Source organism: Prenolepis imparis, unplaced genomic scaffold (genome assembly GCF_030444845.1).
Source record: "Prenolepis imparis isolate NDT839.2.m4 unplaced genomic scaffold, iyPreImpa1.0 SCAF_4, whole genome shotgun sequence".
Lineage (NCBI taxonomy): Eukaryota > Metazoa > Arthropoda > Insecta > Hymenoptera > Formicidae > Prenolepis > Prenolepis imparis.
Window position 1 is genome coordinate 17,452,117 of NW_028141162.1, and position 21,118 is coordinate 17,473,234.

The 21,118-nt window shown below is 26.7% G+C and overlaps 1 protein-coding gene across 3 annotated transcripts; it reads right to left on the reverse strand.

Annotated features, from left to right (window-relative positions):
- Positions 1–976: 976 nt before the first annotated feature.
- On the reverse strand, positions 977–21,118 carry LOC145935170 (uncharacterized). 3 transcript variants are annotated; one of them, XM_083036286.1, is made up of 11 exons: positions 21,098–21,104; positions 20,204–20,390; positions 19,584–19,723; positions 18,558–18,727; positions 17,721–17,840; positions 17,350–17,571; positions 5,063–5,217; positions 4,016–4,245; positions 2,305–2,648; positions 1,359–1,426; positions 977–1,282 (listed from the first exon to the last, which is right to left on the reverse strand). In XM_083036286.1, the coding sequence occupies exons 2-11, from the start codon at positions 20,374–20,376 to the stop codon at positions 1,060–1,062; spliced, it is 1,845 nt and encodes a 614-aa protein (XP_082892412.1). In that variant the 5' UTR covers positions 20,377–20,390; positions 21,098–21,104; the 3' UTR covers positions 977–1,059. The 3 variants fall into 3 exon arrangements, with proteins under 3 accessions (XP_082892412.1, XP_082892411.1, XP_082892410.1); XM_083036285.1 differs by lacking the exon at positions 21,098–21,104 and adding an exon at positions 21,000–21,016; XM_083036284.1 differs by having other exon boundaries at positions 978–1,282; positions 20,204–20,405; positions 21,098–21,118.

The window sequence follows — 21,118 nt, forward strand, 5'->3', positions numbered from 1 at the left end:
TTTGATTGAACTAACAAAATAATGATTAAAAAAGAAGAATTCTATTTTTTTAGTCTTTCCAATCTTTCTGTTAATTTAAGACTCGAAAGCTGAAAAAAAATATTTGATATCAGATTAATTAATATTATTTTTCATGCGTAAAAGATGATAAAAATTTATTCACAACATAATTTTTAATCTAATATTATCTAATGTTCTATGACGTCATCTATTATTTTACAACATCTATCGATTCATTCGCAAACAATCAATTAAAATCGTATAGTGTGTTAATATGAAATTTAATTGCACATTAAACTTTAGGATTAGTATTAATGCAAAACAGTAGTGCATTTCTAAAATAAGCTAAAATCTTATAGAATTGCTATTAGTGTATATATCAAAGTATAAAATTTTGAAAAAAATTTTTTCTTCCATATTATATATATACTTTTAATTGGACTTATGAATTTGACTAATATAATATAATGTAAAATCTGACTCTAATATTTTGTTACGTGTTATTTATAATATAAATGATATAACTCATTAAATAAATAATTTAATAGAAACAGTTTTGAGATAATTTTATTACGTATAATATAGGATATCTCTCATTAAATGTATTTTCTTTAAAATGTGTGTGTGTGTGAATTTCTTTATTAATTTTTCTTCAGTGAAAAACTGAAGTGATGAAGAAAGTCATTATTTAACACAATTTTCCAATTTTAACTAAAGTTTTTCAAGCTCACGTGAAGGTCAATACAATTTCTTTTTAAATGGAACCACTCCATTTTTTTTATACAAATCGATTTCTCGCAATATCGGCGTAAAAAGTCATAAAAGTAGGATGGCCAAAAATTGAATAGTTTGCGAGATATTTGTTTCATTTAATCTTCAAGAAATTTTCTTATTTTTCAATCTTTCTATTAATTCTACTAATAACGAAAAGACTCTAAAATTAAAAATACTTAAATATTTTTGTAAAAAAATATAATCAGGTTAAAATTAAATGGAGCAAAAAGAATTCAGTTTGAAAGAAAAAGGATTTAGAGTAAGCGTGAGAAAGACATTATAATATTAAAACAAATATATAATATTATTTTTGCTATCGGAGACTAAAATATCGTAATTATTCGTAATGAATATACCAGATACCCATCCAAATTTATGTTCTTGAGTCTTTTTCTCGCCTAACATCCTTAAAAATTCACCTTTTGAAGAAAAAATCTGCACTCTTCCATTTCCAGCATCACCGACGATGATATTTTCTTTCTTGTCGATTCTCAATACCTCGGGTGATCTACGAGAATTAAGAGTAATTTAGTATTTCTAGCAGAAATCTCTTTAAGTTAGTAAAGTAACAATCTTATATTAACCTAAACAAACCCTTTGCTGTACCAACGCCGCCGATTGTTTGAAGAATTTGTCCCTCATGATTAAATATCTATATAATATCCAAAAAATAATATTTTATTTACTATAAAATATTTATTTATTTTATAATAACATTCGTAATTATGATAATAATCAAAGGATATTTATAATGTGTTGACTTTTACAGGCATTAATCACTTATCATATATCTTTTTAAATATTTATTTTTAAATTGCATGCTTTATGAATACTATCAAAGATTTATTATGTTTAGAAAAAGCGTAAAATAATATAAAATAAAAGATATTTCTTTTTATGCGCAAAACTATTATTTTAATTTCAAGATTAAATTTTTTACCAGATTAGAATATTTTATTTTCTTTAATATATTTTCTATATCACATACACAGCATAGACAATATTAATTAAATTTTCAATCTCTAAAATTTAAGGAAGAACATAATTTATTTAGGAAAAATACAGAAAAAAACTCGGAAATGTTCGAATTAAATAATTAGGTGCGTATTCTACTCAAATCTATCAAAATGAGCAAACAGATTCATAAATAAATATATTTCCAAAAATGATTTTTTAATTAGCCCCTTCGTCTTGTCAGGACACTTGACAGCTGCTACTTACAGACAATTTTTGATAAACAGTTTGCTTAAGACTGAATTATTTTGAGATATGAGAACGATTTTCTACTGTTTTATAATTGGAAAAAAATAATACGATATAATAATATCTTATATATAAATATATAAGATTTTTTATATATAATATCTCACATTTTAATATCTTAATACAGATATAATATCTTCTAAACAAATTTATCTCAAGTTTCAACCCAAACACGACTGTAAAGTGAAAATGACGCACTTTTGCACCTCTGTTTTATGACACATCCTAAATAAACAACACAATCACACAAACGAGGGCGCATTTTACCTTGACAGTATGACTGCCAGAATCGGCGACGACGATACGCGATTTCGTGACAGCTACGTCTGTCGGTTGATTAAGTTGGCTCGCCGTCGGGCCGGTCCTGCGGAATCTGACGGTGCCCTTCGCGTGTTTACCTTTAGGTCCGATGCTGTCCAAATACGCGCCGTTCCTCTCGAGGACCTGGACACGATTGTTTCCGGTATCGGCGACGAAAAGTACGTCTCGTTCCGGATAAAACGTGATTCCCTCCGGCGAAAGCAGCTCCGACTCTCCGTAGCCCTTGTTGCACATCCGACGAACGAGCTCGCCCTTGTGATCGAACACGAATATGCAGTGCTTCCACTTGTCTGCGAAAGATTAAATTAATAATATATAGTATATTAATTAAATTAATAATATATACAAAGTTTGATAAATAGATATAAATAAGATTTCTTATTCAATTTATTATTATTTCATTTCATTAGCTTCTTACAATTGTTAATATTAACTTTATTAACAAGATAAGGTAAATTAAAAATGGGTAAATTAAATGATAATTTAAATGAATTCCCTCAAAGATTATTTGCTTAAAGATTTCTATATTAAGTATAAATATATAATTTTAATATAATAAATATATAATATAAAATATATAATTAAAATAAGAAGAAACATGATAGATATAAAATGAATTCCCTCAAAGATTATTTGCTTAAAGATTTCTATATTAAGTATAAATATATAATTTTAATATAATAAATATATAATATAAAATATATAACTAAAATAAGAAGAAACATGACAGATTCTTGAGATCATTTGGAGATGATTTTTCCTCAGCAAAAATGTCGAGGAAGATAATTTTTTGCAAGTTTTCAATTTTTGCCGTCATATATCTTTGTAAGCCTTAAATAAAAATTTTATTCAAGTAAACTCTATTTGAAATAAATTGAATGTAGGAGTTTTAGTAATCTTTTAACTTCATAAGGTTTGATTTGTAAAAAGCCTTCTTTTTGAATCGCTTATAGATCGAAAATTATCGATGCTTAGATATTTTCGCAAAGGAAAAATTGTCTTTAAATGATCTCAAGAATTAGCAGGTGATGATGGGTTGGAAAGAAAGAAGGTATATAGTAATCATTAAATTGAATAAACAATGTTTTGAGTAATCAAAACAGTTAAAAATTGATCTTTAAACTGAATTATAAACTGATATCTTTCTCTAAGTTCGAGAAATTCATATTTTTTGTTACATTAAAATAAATAATATTTATTTATAAACGTCATTTTTTTTAAGATAATGCAAAAGTAACTTACATCACTGCGACTTTATATTAAATATTATAATAAATTATAAAGAATTATATTAATTTTATGAAACTTGTCACGAAATTTACTATATAAATAAAATTATTAAATAAAATCAGTTTGTATTAAACTCCTGAATTTTTATTGAAATTTTAATAAAACTAACACAAGCTAACAAAAAGTTTTAATTATGAGAGATTTCAGTATGTGTGATTCTCAGTACTCTATTTCAGTATAATTTCATTCTAATTTCCGTAAAATATTTCCGTCAGGAGAAGAATTTAAAAATGACTTTATGGAGTTTCAAGATATACTCTGAATAAAATCAGAATACATCTACTAATGAAAACAGTTTATATTACAATTTTGATATTCATAATTTACGCTAAATGTCTCTTCTTATTTAAAAATTAAATGTCAAAACCTGTCACGTATATCTCATCGTGTTCTTGCAGGAAAGCGAGTCCTTGAGGCGCCATCATCTCTTGGTGACGAATCCTCCGCACAACTTTGTACCTGCTGTTTAGAATGACAACCTGTCCTGATCCCGGACAGGTCGTGATAATGTTATCCCTCCAGGAATCAACAGCGAGCGCCGACGGCCGCTGCACCACGTCACGAGTCGCGATAATTTTCGATGCGAATGTTCTCCGTCTGAGTGACGTTTTAATTTTTATTTTACAACCTCACACCGTGCAATGTAATTTAATAGAGAAATTATTTGCACAAATATTAGCATAATTTTTAAATAATGCATTTTTCGCGAGACTTGACAAAATAATATTCATTTAAATTATAAAAAATTAAAAATTTTGATAAACAAGAGACTTCTTGCAAAAGCAATTGTATATAATATATTAAGAATCTTTCGACATTTTTCGATATTTTTATATTTTGATAGATTGACACTTTAATCATACATGTAATGTATAGTTCCTAGAATCAATTTTTTTAATTAAGCTTTTTTGTAATTATATTATAGTTATATTATATAATCATAATATATAATAAATTATATTATATTATGATTATATTATAACAAAAAAATCTATACTAGAGAAATAATATATATATATATATATTATTTCTCTAGTATAGATTTTTTTGTTATAATATAATCATAATATAATATAATTTATTATATATTATGATTATATAATATATATATATATTATTTCTCTAGTATAGATTTTTTTGTTATAATATAATCATAATATAATATAATTTATTATATATTATGATTATATAATATAACTATAATATAATTACAAAAAAGCTTAATTAAAAAAATTGATTCTAGGAACTATACATTACATGTATGATTAAAGTGTCAATCTATCAAAATATAAAAATATCGAAAAATGTCGAAAGATTCTTAATATATTATATACAATTGCTTTTGCAAGAAGTCTCTTGTTTATCAATATATATATATTTAAAAATTGATATTAAATCAAAAATTTTTGTTTACTTGTACAGAGGACCCACATTTTTCTTGACAAACAATTTTTCCTTTTCATTAACTTTCTTAAATCTTATTTCTATATCATTCAATTCTGATTCCCAAATGGTAATTGCTGCCGTAACTTCTGCGGCTTTTTGTTGTAAATCTAGAAATGTGTTCACCTGAAACAAATACAATTTAACGCAAAGTATATTAAAAATGGATAAAATTAACATAAAGCATTATCATAGATTAGTGTTGAATAATATTTTTGTTTTATTTGCATTTAAAGTGAGAGAGAGAGAATATTTGATATAATTGGAACATAACTAATGAGTAAAGAATTTGATCAAGACTGAAAAAGAAAAAAATAAGCAATGAAATTCATTACAGTACATCGCTGATTTTCAATAAAATAATTTCGCCGATTAATTAAGATTAATAAAAATAAAATCATTCTAGTTTAATATGAGTGTTGAATCAAACATTATTATTATTTTTTTTTTTTATTTGAAAGTGGAAAAATGCAATGAAATATATATACCAAATTAAAATAATAAAAAATTATATAAAAAGATGTATGTATATATGTGTGACATCCTTTCTTATTTTATATAGTTCATATATATAATTAAAATTAATTAAATCATGATGTAATGATAAATTATAATTCAAATAAATATATAATTTGCATTCTTTCTCAATTTGCTTATAATAATGCTATATCATTATATTATATGTATAATAATTATATAGAAAAATAATTAGAAAACTATTAATATAACTCAATTTTATTACAAATCCTTTATTATAAATTTTATTATATATTTTAATTGTAAAACATTGCCTACATCTTAGACACACACACACACACACATGTATTTGCAATGTTGTGCTTAGATGATTTTAAAATTAGCTAGATAAAGATGAGATGAAAATATATAAATTCATCTTAGATAAGATAAAGATGATTTTGTTTTAAATGTATCTAGATAAAAGATAAAATTATATGGCGATTCATCTAGATAACTTCCAGATAATATTATTTTTAAGACCGCTTGTGTAAACACAGTTATAAAAAAAAACTGTAAATTATAAAAGGGATATAAAAATATATTCATACTTTTATTTATAAGTTTCTATCGCTTACTGCTTAAGTTCTACTACTTATAAGTATTTTTATGTGCTATGACTCTAAACCAAATTATCTGAACACATTATTCAAGATAATTTAGTAAAGATAACACTTTTTTTCATCTAAGATGCAGATATAGATAATACATATTTTTATTATCTATATAAATAAGATAAGATGACGCCAAAATTTTATCTAGAGATGATCATCTATATAATTTTATTTAGATAACAGCAAACACTGTTTATTTGGGATACATTCTTTGTGTACATTGCGAAATGACCTGGGTTGTTCGAGTTTGAAGGCTACGAAAATGACGAACATTTCTTCTATATGCACTTCCTTGCTGATAAATTGGCCACCGAAGAAAAATGAAATATGCAGAGCGATGCAGTTGACGTTCTCTGCCGCAAATCCCGCACAGTGTGCAACGACGCGTCGCTAAATTGCGGCCAATCGTCGGCATAAAGAGGGATGAAAGGAGAGAGACAGAGAGAGGGAGGGATGAGAGAGAGAGAGAGAGAGAGAGAGAGCTACAGAGAGGAAGATAGAGAGAAAGTTGAAGCTTTGTGCTTTCTGGCACTTACGGTACCCCAAAGTCGTACCACTGGCAGTCACGTGGCGAAGCGTGCGGGCCCTTTGTATTTATCTCGGCCCCCCTTTTCTCTCTCTCGCTCGCCCAGACTGTTTGATCGTCATGAGGATCGCCGCGATTCAACGTGCGAGGACACGTGTACCAAATAGGCTTGGTGGCCTAAAGCCTGTTTGCGTTGGCGATGGACCTCCGAGGCCGCGATGGTTCGCCAACGCCAATATTATATGTGACGAGGAATTTTTACGGAATCGATTCTTAGGATCTTGATAAAATTAAGAGATACGTAAGTAAATGAAAAATAGTTTTCGGCATGCTTTCTGTGCTGTTGGCATTCTTAGGCAGTGTTTGCTGTTATCCAAATAAAATTATATAGATGATCATCTAGATGAAATTTTGGCGTCATCTTATCTTTATATAGATAATAAAAATATGTACTATCTATATCTGCATCTTAGATGGAAAAAAGTGTTATCTTTATTAAATTATATCTAGAATAATGTTCAGATAATTTGGTTTAGAGTTTCATAGCATAAAAGTACTTAAGTAGTAGAACTTAAGCAGTAAGCGATAAAAATCTTATAAATAAAAGTATAATATATATTTTTATATCTCTTTTATAATTTACATTTTTTTATAACTGCGTTTACATAAGCAGTTTTAAAAATATTATTATCTGGAAGTTATCTAGATGAATCGCTATATAATTTTATCTTTATCTAGATATGTTTAAAACAATCATTTTTATCTTATCTAAGATAAATTTACATATTTTTATCTCATCTTTATCTAACTAATTTTAAAATTATCTAAGCACAACACTAGTCTTAGGACACATAATCCTTTTTCAAGATTGCACTTGAGGATGTTTATCCCAAATCATCAAAAAGATAAAATAATCTTTTTTTATATATACTTTATAAGTTTTATATAATTGTTCATTATATATAATCATTGCGTATCTAAGGTTTAGCCATTATCATGAAAATATCTATGCGATAAGTTTCGAAAAAAATTATACAATAATATGTATCACTTCAGTTAACATTTCTAAAAACAGTACGATCCGACAAAATATTTATCAACAACGCCAATTTAAACATTTAATGATCAATGAGTTTAAAATACAATGGATCTTTGCTAAGAAGGATTTTTTAATATGACAAATAATGATTTGTTGCATGTAATTATTTCACTTGTATTTTTAAACTAAAATAAAATATAGGAGAAAAATTTATCGCCACTTGTATCAATTTTTTTTAATTTTTGCGTATAATTCTAAATAGTAATGTTTTTTTTTTTAAATATTTAAGTAAAGGCGATATTCTCAGAATTATTTTGATTAGAATTTATTCATGAATTTGTTAGCTATTTAAAACATCATCTGAAAGAATTAAAGACGTTTCTTTACTTACATCTGAATTATTTTTATGTTGCAGAAATCTTTAACGGATTTTATGAATTAATGTTTTTATAATATTGTACAATAAATATTTTCTATTTGGATATAATTTTATTGCTGCAACATAATCACGATTAATGTCTAAAGCATTTATTTATCAGCCAACGCGATATAGAATATTTAAACTCAAAAATAAAATCAAGTCATATAATATGGTTAAAATCCTTTTTTTATTTTACTCATTAACAAATTTATAAAATTCATTAATAAATTTATAATATTACAAGTCACTGAATTTCACTAACCCTTATAGTAGTGGATATATAATTGAATATAAGGTATTTAAAAAAATGTAAAAGAGACTTTCAGGATGAATAGTGACAACTGGTTTAAATAAAAAATATTTAATTGAAAAAACAGATTGAAATTAATTAGATTGAAAAATTAATAGTTGTCAAAATTAGAAGCATTTTTTGATTGTAATAATGCAAGTGATAATTGCTTGCTTCTGTTTATAGGATGTCCTGTATAAGCAGAGAGAGAATTAGATTTATCATATTGTATTGAACAAACTATTAAAAACATTACTTGTCATCATTTTGACGAACATTGCCTTAATTTCTCGTTCAAATCTCTTAATAAAAAAATTACAAATGTAATTCCTGCACGATGGATTAGTTCATTTTACAGTAAGAGAAAAATTAAATAGAATTTTCGGTGAAAAATTAATATAAAGTAGACCAATTACATTTTCTCAATTATTTGATTTAAATTCGCTGAATTTATTTTATGATGATGTTTTAAAAACTTGGCATATTTTTCGATAATGATATGCCACAGAATTATATCAACGAATCCAAAGCTTTAAAGAAGAGATACGAAGAAAAATAAATATAAACAATAGCAAGCAAACTTGCATTATTATAAAAGCGAAATTTTTAACTCTGACAATGTTAATTTTTCGATTCATGCTCACTAACTATTTTTTACTCAATTTAGCGAATTATTATTTACTCTGTAAATCTTGAATCCTCTTTTTACATTCTAAAAAAAAATTTATAATTTGAAAAAATCGCGCTAATCTTGAAATCTTTGAGTCTATTAATTGAATTGTTTATATAATATTGTAAATTATTTATATAATATTGTAAATTGGAACGTGTCCCTCTTTGATTTTGACCTGAATATATTCAATTTTTTTAATTTAAATTTTTTTTCAGTTATTTAAAACAACTGTAAATATAAAATAACTGAAAAAATATAAGTTAAAAAAATTTAACGCACTGGTTAAATGAGAGATCGTGAGGAATATTGAAAAAATATTGTAAAACAAAATCTGACAAGTAGTGTCGCCTCAGAGATGGCTATACAACTGTACGCGTTTTTATAACAGAAAATATTTAAAAATATATAAAAGAAAATTTATATATATATATATATATATATATATAATTAAAGAGAAATTTTAAAACAATTTTGTTGCGCCTAATATCTGCGCCTGGCTTTTATTGGCCCTCTTTATATCTGATTTTGCATCAAAGCTTTTTCAATTTATTATTTTAAAGAATTTTTATTTGCTGAAATACACATGTTTCAGTTTTTATTCCGATTGATACAGATTTTTGTGGCATTTATTTTCGTGCTACGTGCATTTGTCTCGAGGAGAAAAAAATCGTTAAAAATATTTCTACGTTAACTTCAAAGTGCGGGTGAAAAGCCTTTGTTATCGTTTTTTCGCGACACTTTAGATACGCCAATCAGATAGACAGGGACATAACGCATGCCGATAAAATGGTTACCCAAGAATCGACATCTCTGTCCGACAATGCGGTATTTTCTCTGCAAGAGCGAACAACAATGTAAATCGTAAATTGCACGAACCATCTCTAGTGAGATGAGGAAGAAGGGAAAGGCAATGATGAAAAACGATGCATTTAAGAGATTTTTGATGAGTCACATATTCGAAAATAATGGCATTGATCGAGCAATCTTGCATAAAGTGATTTTGTTAATGTAGAGATTGGTAACATTATAAATAAATATAATAACGCGTTAATAGTTCTCTCTTATTATAATATATAATTACATGCAAATAATGTCTAAATATGTCTAAATATACGTATATATTAGGTTGATGCATATTAAATGTGTGTGTGTCGAATTTTTTCAATGAAAATAAAAGAATAATAATTTTTGAAAAGAAATATTTAATAAAAATCGCCATTATACTTTTGCCAATTTTTTTTTATTGATATAAGTAAGGAATATTCTTTTTTTTTTAATTTACAATTCTTGAATTGATAAATTCGATAATTGCATTTTTTACCGATATTTTATTTTGCAATATTTATTTATTAATTATTTAAATGTTTGGGAAAATAAATATCAATTGAAGATAAGTCTTGCGAATATAAAGAATGCTGTAAGATCTCATATTTCAATTTGTTTAATTTTCCGATAATTGTTCTTGAAGTGTGGTATTAAGACTGATTGACCCGCGTCTATTAATCAATGCTGGTTATTGGATCTTTAATTTTCCATACATTTCTTAGTTATTCGTTGACAATATGTTTCCGCTGTGATTGGAATTTCCCGATAAAGAAAAATAATGTATCACATCCTTCCAACAAATTGTTACAAATTAATTTAAAAATAAATAAATTATTTAATCATAAATTTAAAGATAAATTTCATATACTTTTTTATCACATATATAATTTTAAAGATATTAATTATTAATGATTAACCAAAGTTTCTAATATTTTAAAAGATAAGATTCTATTAAAATTTATTCCTGACTTAATAAAAATAAATAATACAACTAAATTACGATAAAATTAATAGTCTTTATGTTGTTTAAACTGATAACAATTCAATTCAAATTATATTCAATTATTATGTAAAATAGCAAACAAAGATTCAGAAAAAGTGAAAACAACCTGTTAATAAATAATTACGCGTTATTATTAAACTGAACGCATATTTGTGGAAAAGTGTGCCTATATTGAACTTGTTTGCGATACCATATATATGATTTCTGTTTATATAATGAATAATTTGCGCAGCGACACCGCTTTCTAGCGATTCCCAATTGCATAAATGAGCCAGTTCAAAAATCTGGGGCCCCCTCCCCCTGAATGCCCCCCTCCCCCGCTTGCTTTTTAACCAGTGCGATATAAACATACACGTTTGGAATTAATGATACACCGTTTAGTTACGCGTCAGTTGATTTTCCCAGGACGGCGGCTTTGTGCGTTTTAAGGGCGGAGTGGGGGGCAGAGAGAGAAAAGAGGACCGTGTCTTAGGGGGTTCGACACGCGCTCTTCAATATGTCACTGTGGCTAATTTTAGGGGCCAACTACCGGCCACTAGCAATTCGGGGCGCCCTGATCTCCAAAAGTGAAAGGGACATATCGTATGCTCTGTAACTAACCATGACTGATCCCGCTGATTTTCCATTGCATTAGGAACGTTATCAGTTCACAAAAACATTGGTGTCATACTGTTTTCTTGTATCAGTTATAATAAGATGTATAATAAGAAAACTAAGAAGAGAAAGAGAGAGAGAGAGAACTCATTTTTTAAATTATTGTTTTAGATTATGTAAAAAGGGATTAAAATTCTGAACTAAATTGTCAGATATAGTCCTATTAGAAAAAAAAAGTATTAAAAATATTTTATAGTGAGAGCTAAAATTAAAAATAAAAAGAGAGAGAGAGAAATTATTTTTTAAATTATTATTTTGGATTATATAGAGAGGGATTAAAATTCTAAGCAAAATTTTCAGATATAGTCAAATCAGATAAAAATGCAAAATATAATATTTTATCAACAGGGTAGTTAAATTAATCGACCAAAACTAGCCAATAAATTTGTCTAAGTTACGACTTTTTCGACCATATGGTTGTGGTCCTTTTAAAGTATAACTGAAATATTAATTAAATTTATATAAATAATATTTTATAGTAAGTCTATAATTAAAAAAATATAATAAATTGTTTTTTGACATATCTATAATAATTGACTCTATTAAATTGCTTTTTTACATATTTAATGACTCTATTATGCATATCAGATTATGGATATTTATAATATACATATGCTTACTATGTATAATCATGTTCATAAATGTAGAAAATCTTTGTTATAACTTTGTTCTGTTTTTAACAATTGTCCGTAAAAAAGAAACAGAAATAAGAACTGATAACAATATTAATGGCTATTATATATTCAACAATTTTTCGAAGTTTAATTGCACAAATATATATTTTTGATTTCTTATATTAATTCAGAATATATAGAGATAGAATGAGAATTAGATAAATATTAAATAATTTATTTTGATGTATTTTAGAATCGATCGATTATTCATAATTTCTTTATTCAAAAGTTTTGACAATTAAAAATAAAATAAGAAAATATTACTTTTATGTCAATTCAAAAAACAGTAACATCTCAGTTCCAAAATAGTTTTTTGCGGATTAATTACTTTGCTAATAAAATGTAATTCTTATTAATTAATCATATATTAGTTATGCAGAATAAAATGCCAAAAAATTTTAGAATTTAGATATTGAAAAATCTTGCCAAATATCAGACAATCATTACATATGTCAGAGAAACAATTATTATATTTTTAATTATATATTCTCTATCATTAGCGGATCCTGAAGTCGACAATAGGGAGGGGGTTCTACAAAATTATTTGGTTTAATAGTAAAAATATTTTCGCAAATCGAATTGCAATTATTTCTTTTAATTTAGAAGGAGGGAATTTAACTCTAAAACCACCCCCTAAAATCCACCAGTGCTCTCTATCATAAGATTTTATTTCTAACGTTCCAAAATAACTGTATTCAAAGATTTATTTTCGAATTCTAATTCCTTTCCCATATAATTATATTCCATTAATGGAATACTGAAAATCACTGCATCATTGCTGTTTATCGTGTTGCAGCGGGCGAGTCATCGCGAATGATTCGGATGGCGCGTTACATAATTGTCAGGGCTAGTCAGTCATCGGGCGAATTTTCCAGGCACGGCTAAATTTCGTGCTAACAGGCGCGGCAATAAATTATAAAAGATGATCGGTAATTAACAGTAACTGCAACTGGATAGCGTTTATGCCGCTGTTATGGAATATACCGCCCGATGCCTGTAGCTGACTCTTTATGGTAGGGTGTGCTTATGACGTGAATTATTAGCCCTTGGGTCCTGCAGTGCCTTTGGGCTATGTGTATACACGTATATATGCTCGTGTATGTTGTGTTTCACCCTTGTGTATGTGAATGCGGGCGTGGCCTGACGAGGGTGTCGGGCGTGGCTACGAACCAACTCCGAAAAAGCCATCGTAGAGAGAGAGAGAGGGTGAGGAAGAGGGTGAGGAAAGGGACAGGGAGGGTAAGAGAGAGAGAGAGGAAGAGAAAAGATTGAATATACATTGTGAATTGATTCAGGATGGATCCCATTTTGTCCATGTGAGTGTACAATCTGCAAAATCTTTTCTTCCTAAGCAAGACGCTCTTTGAACAACCCCTTTCTTTTACAGACTATCTTTACATGATCCAGATTGATTTATGTTAGAAAATAAATTAATTTTTAGGAACGTCTAAACATACCTGAATAAGTGTAATAAAAACAGTGAAATTAACATGTAATAAATTTTATTATATATAATATACAAGGTGTCTCAAAAGTCCTGCAACAGTCAAATATCTCGAAAACAAAGGCTTTTTGAAAAAATGATTCAAATAAAAATTGTAGGGCTTTAAGTAGCGCATTAAATAATAATGTTAATGTGATATAAATAGTATTGTAAGGCCATGTAAAATTTACTTTGAAATTTTTTTAATGGAAACCCTTATTTTTGATTATACATTCTTGTAGCTTATCTCGAGAGCTTCTCAAAACACTATAATGAAGTATTTTTTCATTCAGTGCTTTTCGAATTATAATGCTTGAAGTTTATAGTATTTTGATATAAAATACAAAATATCTTGTAAAATATTACTATTTAGTTTTCGATAATCTTACCTTAATATTTTTATACATAAAATAATTAGACAAATCAATTGATGTAAAGAAAACGCATAGTTATTTTTAAGAAAATGTATACAATTTGCAACATATTTTTTCTTAAAAACAATTATACGTTTTCTTTATACCAATTGATTAGTCTCATTATTCTGTGCATAAAAGTATTAAGGTAAGATTACAAAAACAGAAGATATTTTATGTCAAAATACTGTATCTTTCAATACATAACTCGAAAAATACTTAACAGAAAAAAACTTTATTATAGTGTTGAAAAGCTCTTAAGAAAAGATAAATATGTAATTAAAAAGGGGTTTCCATTTAAAAATTTCAAAGTGAATTTTACAAAGCCTTAACAAGGCTATTTATAGTGACACTAATATTACTATTTAATACGCCACTTAAAGCCCTGTAATTTTTATTTGAAACATTTTTCTCAAAAAGTCTTTGTTTTCGAGATATTTAACTGCAGAACTTTTTGAGCATCCTGTATATATTTATGTATATAAAATAAAAAATAAGAAGCGAAAAAATGTGTACATCATGACGACAGCTATTTTGTACATCGCTAAAGTCATGACGTTCTAATTTTTCCTTAGTACTCCTTGTTTCTCATTTAATTTTTGATTACTTTGAAAGGATGAAGATCAAGACACATGAACTTTTTTTATCACCAAACGATCTGCTGAAGATGGTCCAAAAGAATGATCGAAATGTCAATTAAAGAAGATTTTGTTATATCTACTTCTTTAGCCCGACCTATTTTTTTTTAAAGAATCAATTTGTAATTAGAAAAATAAATGGATATATATTTGACAAATAAATATTTTGCGGAAATGTCTAAAATTCCGTACTTTTGTGATAGAATATACGGTGGCGACGAATTCGCGAGTGTATCTCATTATTTGGTTTACTTCTTCGCGGAGTGAAGATCTTCGATATCTTGGGGATGATGGGGTGGTGGAATGAAGGATAGAAGAGGAGAAGAAACTACGCGAGAGGAGAGATGAGAAAGAGAGAAAGAGAGGTGAGGGAGGAACAGATGAAGAGGAGGAAAAGGAAGGAGGTGGAGGAGGAAAGCCACGTTGCGGAGAAAGAGACAGGATTCGGAAAAGCCTTCACCATCGTACCAGACCGCCGTGTCTGCGTTTATACAGTGGTAATGGGCTGTCAGTAGCAGACGTTCGTTGCTCGTGCCTTATACACCAAACCATTATTCTCCTGCTATCCCGGGTTAGGTTCTATCGGTTCACAAACCCTCTCTCATCCCATCCCTCTATCTCTTTCCCGGCTTTCGCAGCGCATTTCTCGTCGTTAGTTTTTTCTTTTTTTTTCTCTCTCTTTTACTCGATTTAATGCCCGCATTCTTTTGCATACAAATGCGATTTTTTAACATTTTAAATCACTCTCCGAAGTTCTCTATAACATTTATCTGCTTCTCAGACTCCGTTCATCTTCTCGTCCGAGTCCATTTTTGGAGATCACAGCGTTATTTATTTTTCTGATAATTATTATTTATAATATTCTCACCAACGCACATAATATACGATATTGTACAACAAAATACAACACACAACGCAACAATTGCACAATACAAATTCAAAGTGAAAATAGGTTTCTTTTAAAACTTTATGAGAGATATAATATGTCGCGAAGTAGGCAAAGTTGGATTTTAAATTTTGACAATTAAACTTTAAATTAAATTTTTTTGAAAATAAAGTTCTAAAATGTGTAAAGTTTCATTATAAAAATCTAAATGATAAGTTTTTTATTTAATTTCCGAAGACTAATTTTATATCAACTATCGTTATTAATACGTCGATTCTTTTTCCCTTTTAGAATAAAAATTAGAAGAAAACAGATATAAATTAAATTACTTTTCAAATTAGTCAATATATTATTAAAATTAATAAGAGAGCTATTTTTCATTATGTTAAAAATTCGATAAAAATAATTAAAAATATTTTTACATGCATGGAAAATAATATAAACTCTCTTTTTATTTATTCGTAGATGTTATTGAAAGTGAATCTCTCTGTGATAGATTTTTCGCAGATAATCATGACAACGATTTAATTTTTTCACAAAAACTTTTTTAACTACTTATTTCTATCGGCAATCAGTTTAATGCACCTCCTTGCTTATCATATTTTTTTTGTATTAGATTTAACGGAATATTAATTGCAATATTTGTTTATGTGTCGTATTTTGCCATATTTTTCGGCAATACATTTTTTCGATTTTTCGTGGCTATTGTGATGTTTTCGTTATCGTCAGTATTTTTTCGTTTCGAGTTCTCTTTTCGTCTATCTTATTGCCTTTGCAGAAAACGATGAAAATTCAGACCAACCCCGTCACCGATTCTTTCGCCTCGGCCATATATTCGCCAACTATTCCCCCTCCTTCTACATACCTTCCTCCTCTCAAGTAATCAATACTATGAGGCATCCTGCACAAGACAGGTACAGCACTGATCCAGATTTTATAACCAGAGAAAAGACCGGAGACCGGGCACAACACATAGTATCAGAAATGCAAAAAAAAACTCTGTTTATATTATCTTAAAAGAAAGTTATTTGAAAACGTGTGTGCATGTATATGGATTATATTTGACACATAATTTAATTTTCTATTTTATATTATTATGCCAAAGTAAAATTAATGTAATGTATATAAGTATATGTCAATTCATCAAACTTTTTTTACGCGTGATTTTTTTTATTCTCTATAATTTAATTCAATATTACGTAATATAAGTCGCAAATTAATTGTTTAACATTAAATTAATATTTTGAAATTTCTCTATTAAAAAGTAAGATAAATAAGACAAACATAATGAATAATAAAGAAATAAAAAATAATTTTTTTATGTATTGTTATATAAGTCTAGAGATATTAATATAATACTCAAAAATGTGTGTTAAAGTGTATTCTCAATTTCATAATTTAAATTCTTTTATATAATTTTAAACATATAGTTGTCGCATTATACGATTGATCGGTTTTTTGTTCATTGCAATGTTTAAAACATATATATATATATATATATATATATATATATATTGAAAATAAATTTTATATAATTAAAAATTATAAAATTAAATAATAAAATAAAAATTATAAAATAAAAGTTTAAAATGTATTTATCGTACCTTTTCCTCATTATCGAGCAGCGCATCGTATGAAACTTCCTTCTGTTCCCTTAGCTCCAGCTGAGCTTTGTGCATCCTTTGTCTAATATCCTCCACTGACGTTTCACCTGTAGCAACTATACGTTCGATCTTCTTAATCCGACTTTCTCTCTTTTTTTGAAGCTCAATTATCTTGCCTTCTATGTCCCTGTTGATGAACTCTCGCATCTCGTTTGCTTTACTCTACGGCAAAGGAAATTAATCAACCCCCATCGTATTTGTAGACAAGTGATTTAACAATAAAAAAACCATCATGTTTAAAAGACGTTCTTCAGATAATAATAGATGCTCTTTAAACATATTTTTTATTATGATGAATAAACAACAATTACCTGGAAATTGCTGATTTTATCTTCAAACCTCATCGCCGATGTTTCAAGATCTTCATTTATGTCACCTAATTCTTCTTTCAAATCATTAACATGACTTGTCCAGCAGACGTCGCAGTATCTCTGTGAGAATATAAAAATATAAACTAAAAATATTGAAAATCTGATAGTAGATATATATATTTAATATAATTATTATTAGCTTTCCATTATTATCTTCACTTTATAAATATAGTTGATTTTCTAATAATTTTACAATCAGAGCTTTAATGGTAATAGAATAGGGTAATAAATTATTGTAATTTAAATTTATTGCAATTGATATAAAAAATCTCGGCAAATATTGTGTAAATTAAAATAGTGTAAAACTAATAAACATATTTCGTATATATGTATTTATTAGCTCTCTATTATTCTCTTTATTTCATAAATACAGATTTTCTAATAATTACAATCAGAATTTACTGGTAATAGATTATAGTAATAGATATATAATTGTGATTTAATTTTATTGCAATTAGTACGAAAGATGAAGAGTGAAGATAAAGAGTGAAGAAATAAAACTCGTGAAGAGATTTATAAAAATAGAATTCTCAATTGCAAAATGCAGAATCATTGATTATGTTAATAGATAATAATATATATAATATAATATTATGTTAATAGATAATAATAGATAACAGATATAATTGTGATGCAATTTTGCAATTGGTATGAAAGATGAAGAGTGAAGAAAAGAGACTCGTGAAGAGATTGATAGAAATAGGGTTCTCTGATTGCAAAATGCAGAATTACTTTAATTGTGTTAACTTCAAAATATCCAAAAACTAAATTACTTACGCGTTTACAGTGCTTACACTTAATCTCGCAAATTTCACGGCAGGTACGACATTTTTTTTCTTGAATTTTTGGCGGTAAGGGCGCGAAACTCACAGAACTCTTCGATTCTCTCTTATCTATTGCATGGGCGATTACTACTACATTGCAAACCGGACAAATAGTACTGCCATCTAAAATAAATAAATACGCTATTAATTATACAGCAAAAACATTTCAGCTGACGTTTGCTCAAAAGTATAGAGAACGAAATATTATTCGAATTTATGTATTATTATTATTATTATTATTATTATTATTATTATTATTATTATTTTTAAAAATGATTTTTTACTATTTAATTATATCGTAACTTTTTGAATTTATAGCAATTAAATAAGTCTGCAATAATTATGAGTACATATAATAAATAACTTTTTAGCAGTAAAACATAAATATTTTATTATACATGTTATAAATGTTTTATTATACATACATATATATGTATATGTATATATAACATTATTTAATTTATTTAAACAATGAGATAATTCAAAAATGCATATTGAAAGATATGTCATAAGAGATAAACAGCAAACTTTTTACGCTGATGATGCACTTGTTGACTCTAGTTTTAATATTGCCTTATAGTAATATAATTTCAAAAATTAAAAAGTTAAAAGACAACTGTCGGTGCGATTTAATAATAACAAAGTAACATAATGTAAAATTTAACGCTAATTATAAAATTAAATTAAATATTAAATTAAATTAAATCAAAAACATTAAATTTAAAAAAGTATTGTACAAAAATAATCAAGTGCATTCAACCAAAAATAAATCAAATATATAATCTAACACTTACAAAAATCTTTATAAATATTTTAAATTCTAAGACTATACACTATTTTATGAAATCAAATTAAATATTATAAAAAAAGATTTTTACTAAAAAGTTTTTCGTAATTATCAACCGGCTTTTGATTCTGTGTGAGTGACAGAAAAAAAGAATTATTTATGTAAAAATAATATTTTAAATATTTATCATACCTTCTTTATATGATATCTTAATTCGATTTTTAAAACATTCCATGCAGAAAGTGTGGCGACATTTCATCGTTTGGAGTGATTTTACTTTGCTCTTGCATACAACGCATTGCGATGCATCAATAGCTCCGAGCGAAGCTGTCCTATTATGAAATAAATTAATAAAAATTAAAGATACACAATAATTGATAATTTTGGACGATGATTCTAAGAAAATGCAAACAATAATTAATATTATACACTTGTTGCACGAGAAAAGAACAATAGCATATTTATGTTATCGTTGCAAATTTGATAAATTTGGTCAATTTTTTTTATATATATAAACAGCTTATTAATATATTTATTATAAGAATGTCAATTCTATTTGCTGAAAATAGTTTTGCCGAATTTATAAATTACTTTTCTTTATAAACTCTCTCTAATTTCGCCAAAATTCGCAAACATTCCACATATGACTTTATTACACGCACATATATACAGATTGCACACATGACTGTATTGCATATTTAAAATAAAGAAATCGTTGATGATTTATTTTTTCATGTAGAATCTTCCCGATTATATCACCAGAGTTATAAAACATTTCATTTCTTAATGGAATAAAATATTGATAAGCAAACCTGCGATGACGCATATTTTGTTTTCTTGATGAAAGATTCTTAGATCCTGTCGATTTCCTGTTAAAAGAAGCAGACAAGATCCTCGGTATTTGTCGCATCCCTTTTTTTGAGTTCGACGCGGTAGCATTTTCCAAATTCGAGTTTAATGGATGTGGCAATTGTCGCTTGACCATTGTTTTTTCTTGTACTTCAAAATTATGTCCTAATTTAGAATGTTTGAATTTATATATAATATATATTCTTAATTTTATATATATTATTATTTTATATACAATATATTATATACAATATATTATATATATATATATATTAATTATATATATTATAATATATTTATATATTATTATAATTAATTATTATTATAATTTAATTATTATTATATATATATATATATACACATGTATAAAATAAGAATTTTGACACACTCTCACTTATTCATATATTTTCAGGCTTTTTATATAGGTGTATTTAAATAATTTAATCTCATAAAAGAATACTCTTTATTTATTAATTAACATTATCGACTAGTCGAATATATCATCATAATCGTGTTGAATATAGTTTTCCATTTTCGAAATTTTATGTTCTAAATCTTTATTATAAATTTTATTATATAAAGAAATTTTCATAATAATTTTCAATTTTTATTACACAAAGATGACATAGTTCTATCTTTGTGAACAATAAATAAATGTAATTTTAGAAATATGATTCTTTTTGCATTATAAAGATAATTTACACTTTATTATACATATAATTATATTCACTTTAAATTTTTTCACATTAATAGGTATACCAGTTTACAGTAGAAAATCGCAATAAATTACACAAATTTGATTATTATTAACCGGGTTTTTTTACGTTACTTTTTATGAAAACTAAATATTATAGTACCGTCTTGCAGAATATCCTGAT

What these genes read in the sequence shown, in the direction of transcription:
- LOC145935170 (XM_083036286.1), bottom strand. Translation starts at nt 20,376, where the DNA reads ATGGTCAAGCGACAATTGCCACATCCATTAAACTCGAATTTGGAAAAT. An exon ending in AGTGTAAGCACTGTAAACGC is followed by an intron (nt 17,841 to 18,557) that starts GTAAGTAATTTA and finishes ATATTCTCACAG; the next exon opens with AGATACTGCGACGTCTGCTG. An exon ending in ACAGCAAAGGGTTTGTTTAG is followed by an intron (nt 1,283 to 1,358) that starts GTTAATATAAGA and finishes TAATTCTCGTAG; the next exon opens with ATCACCCGAGGTATTGAGAA.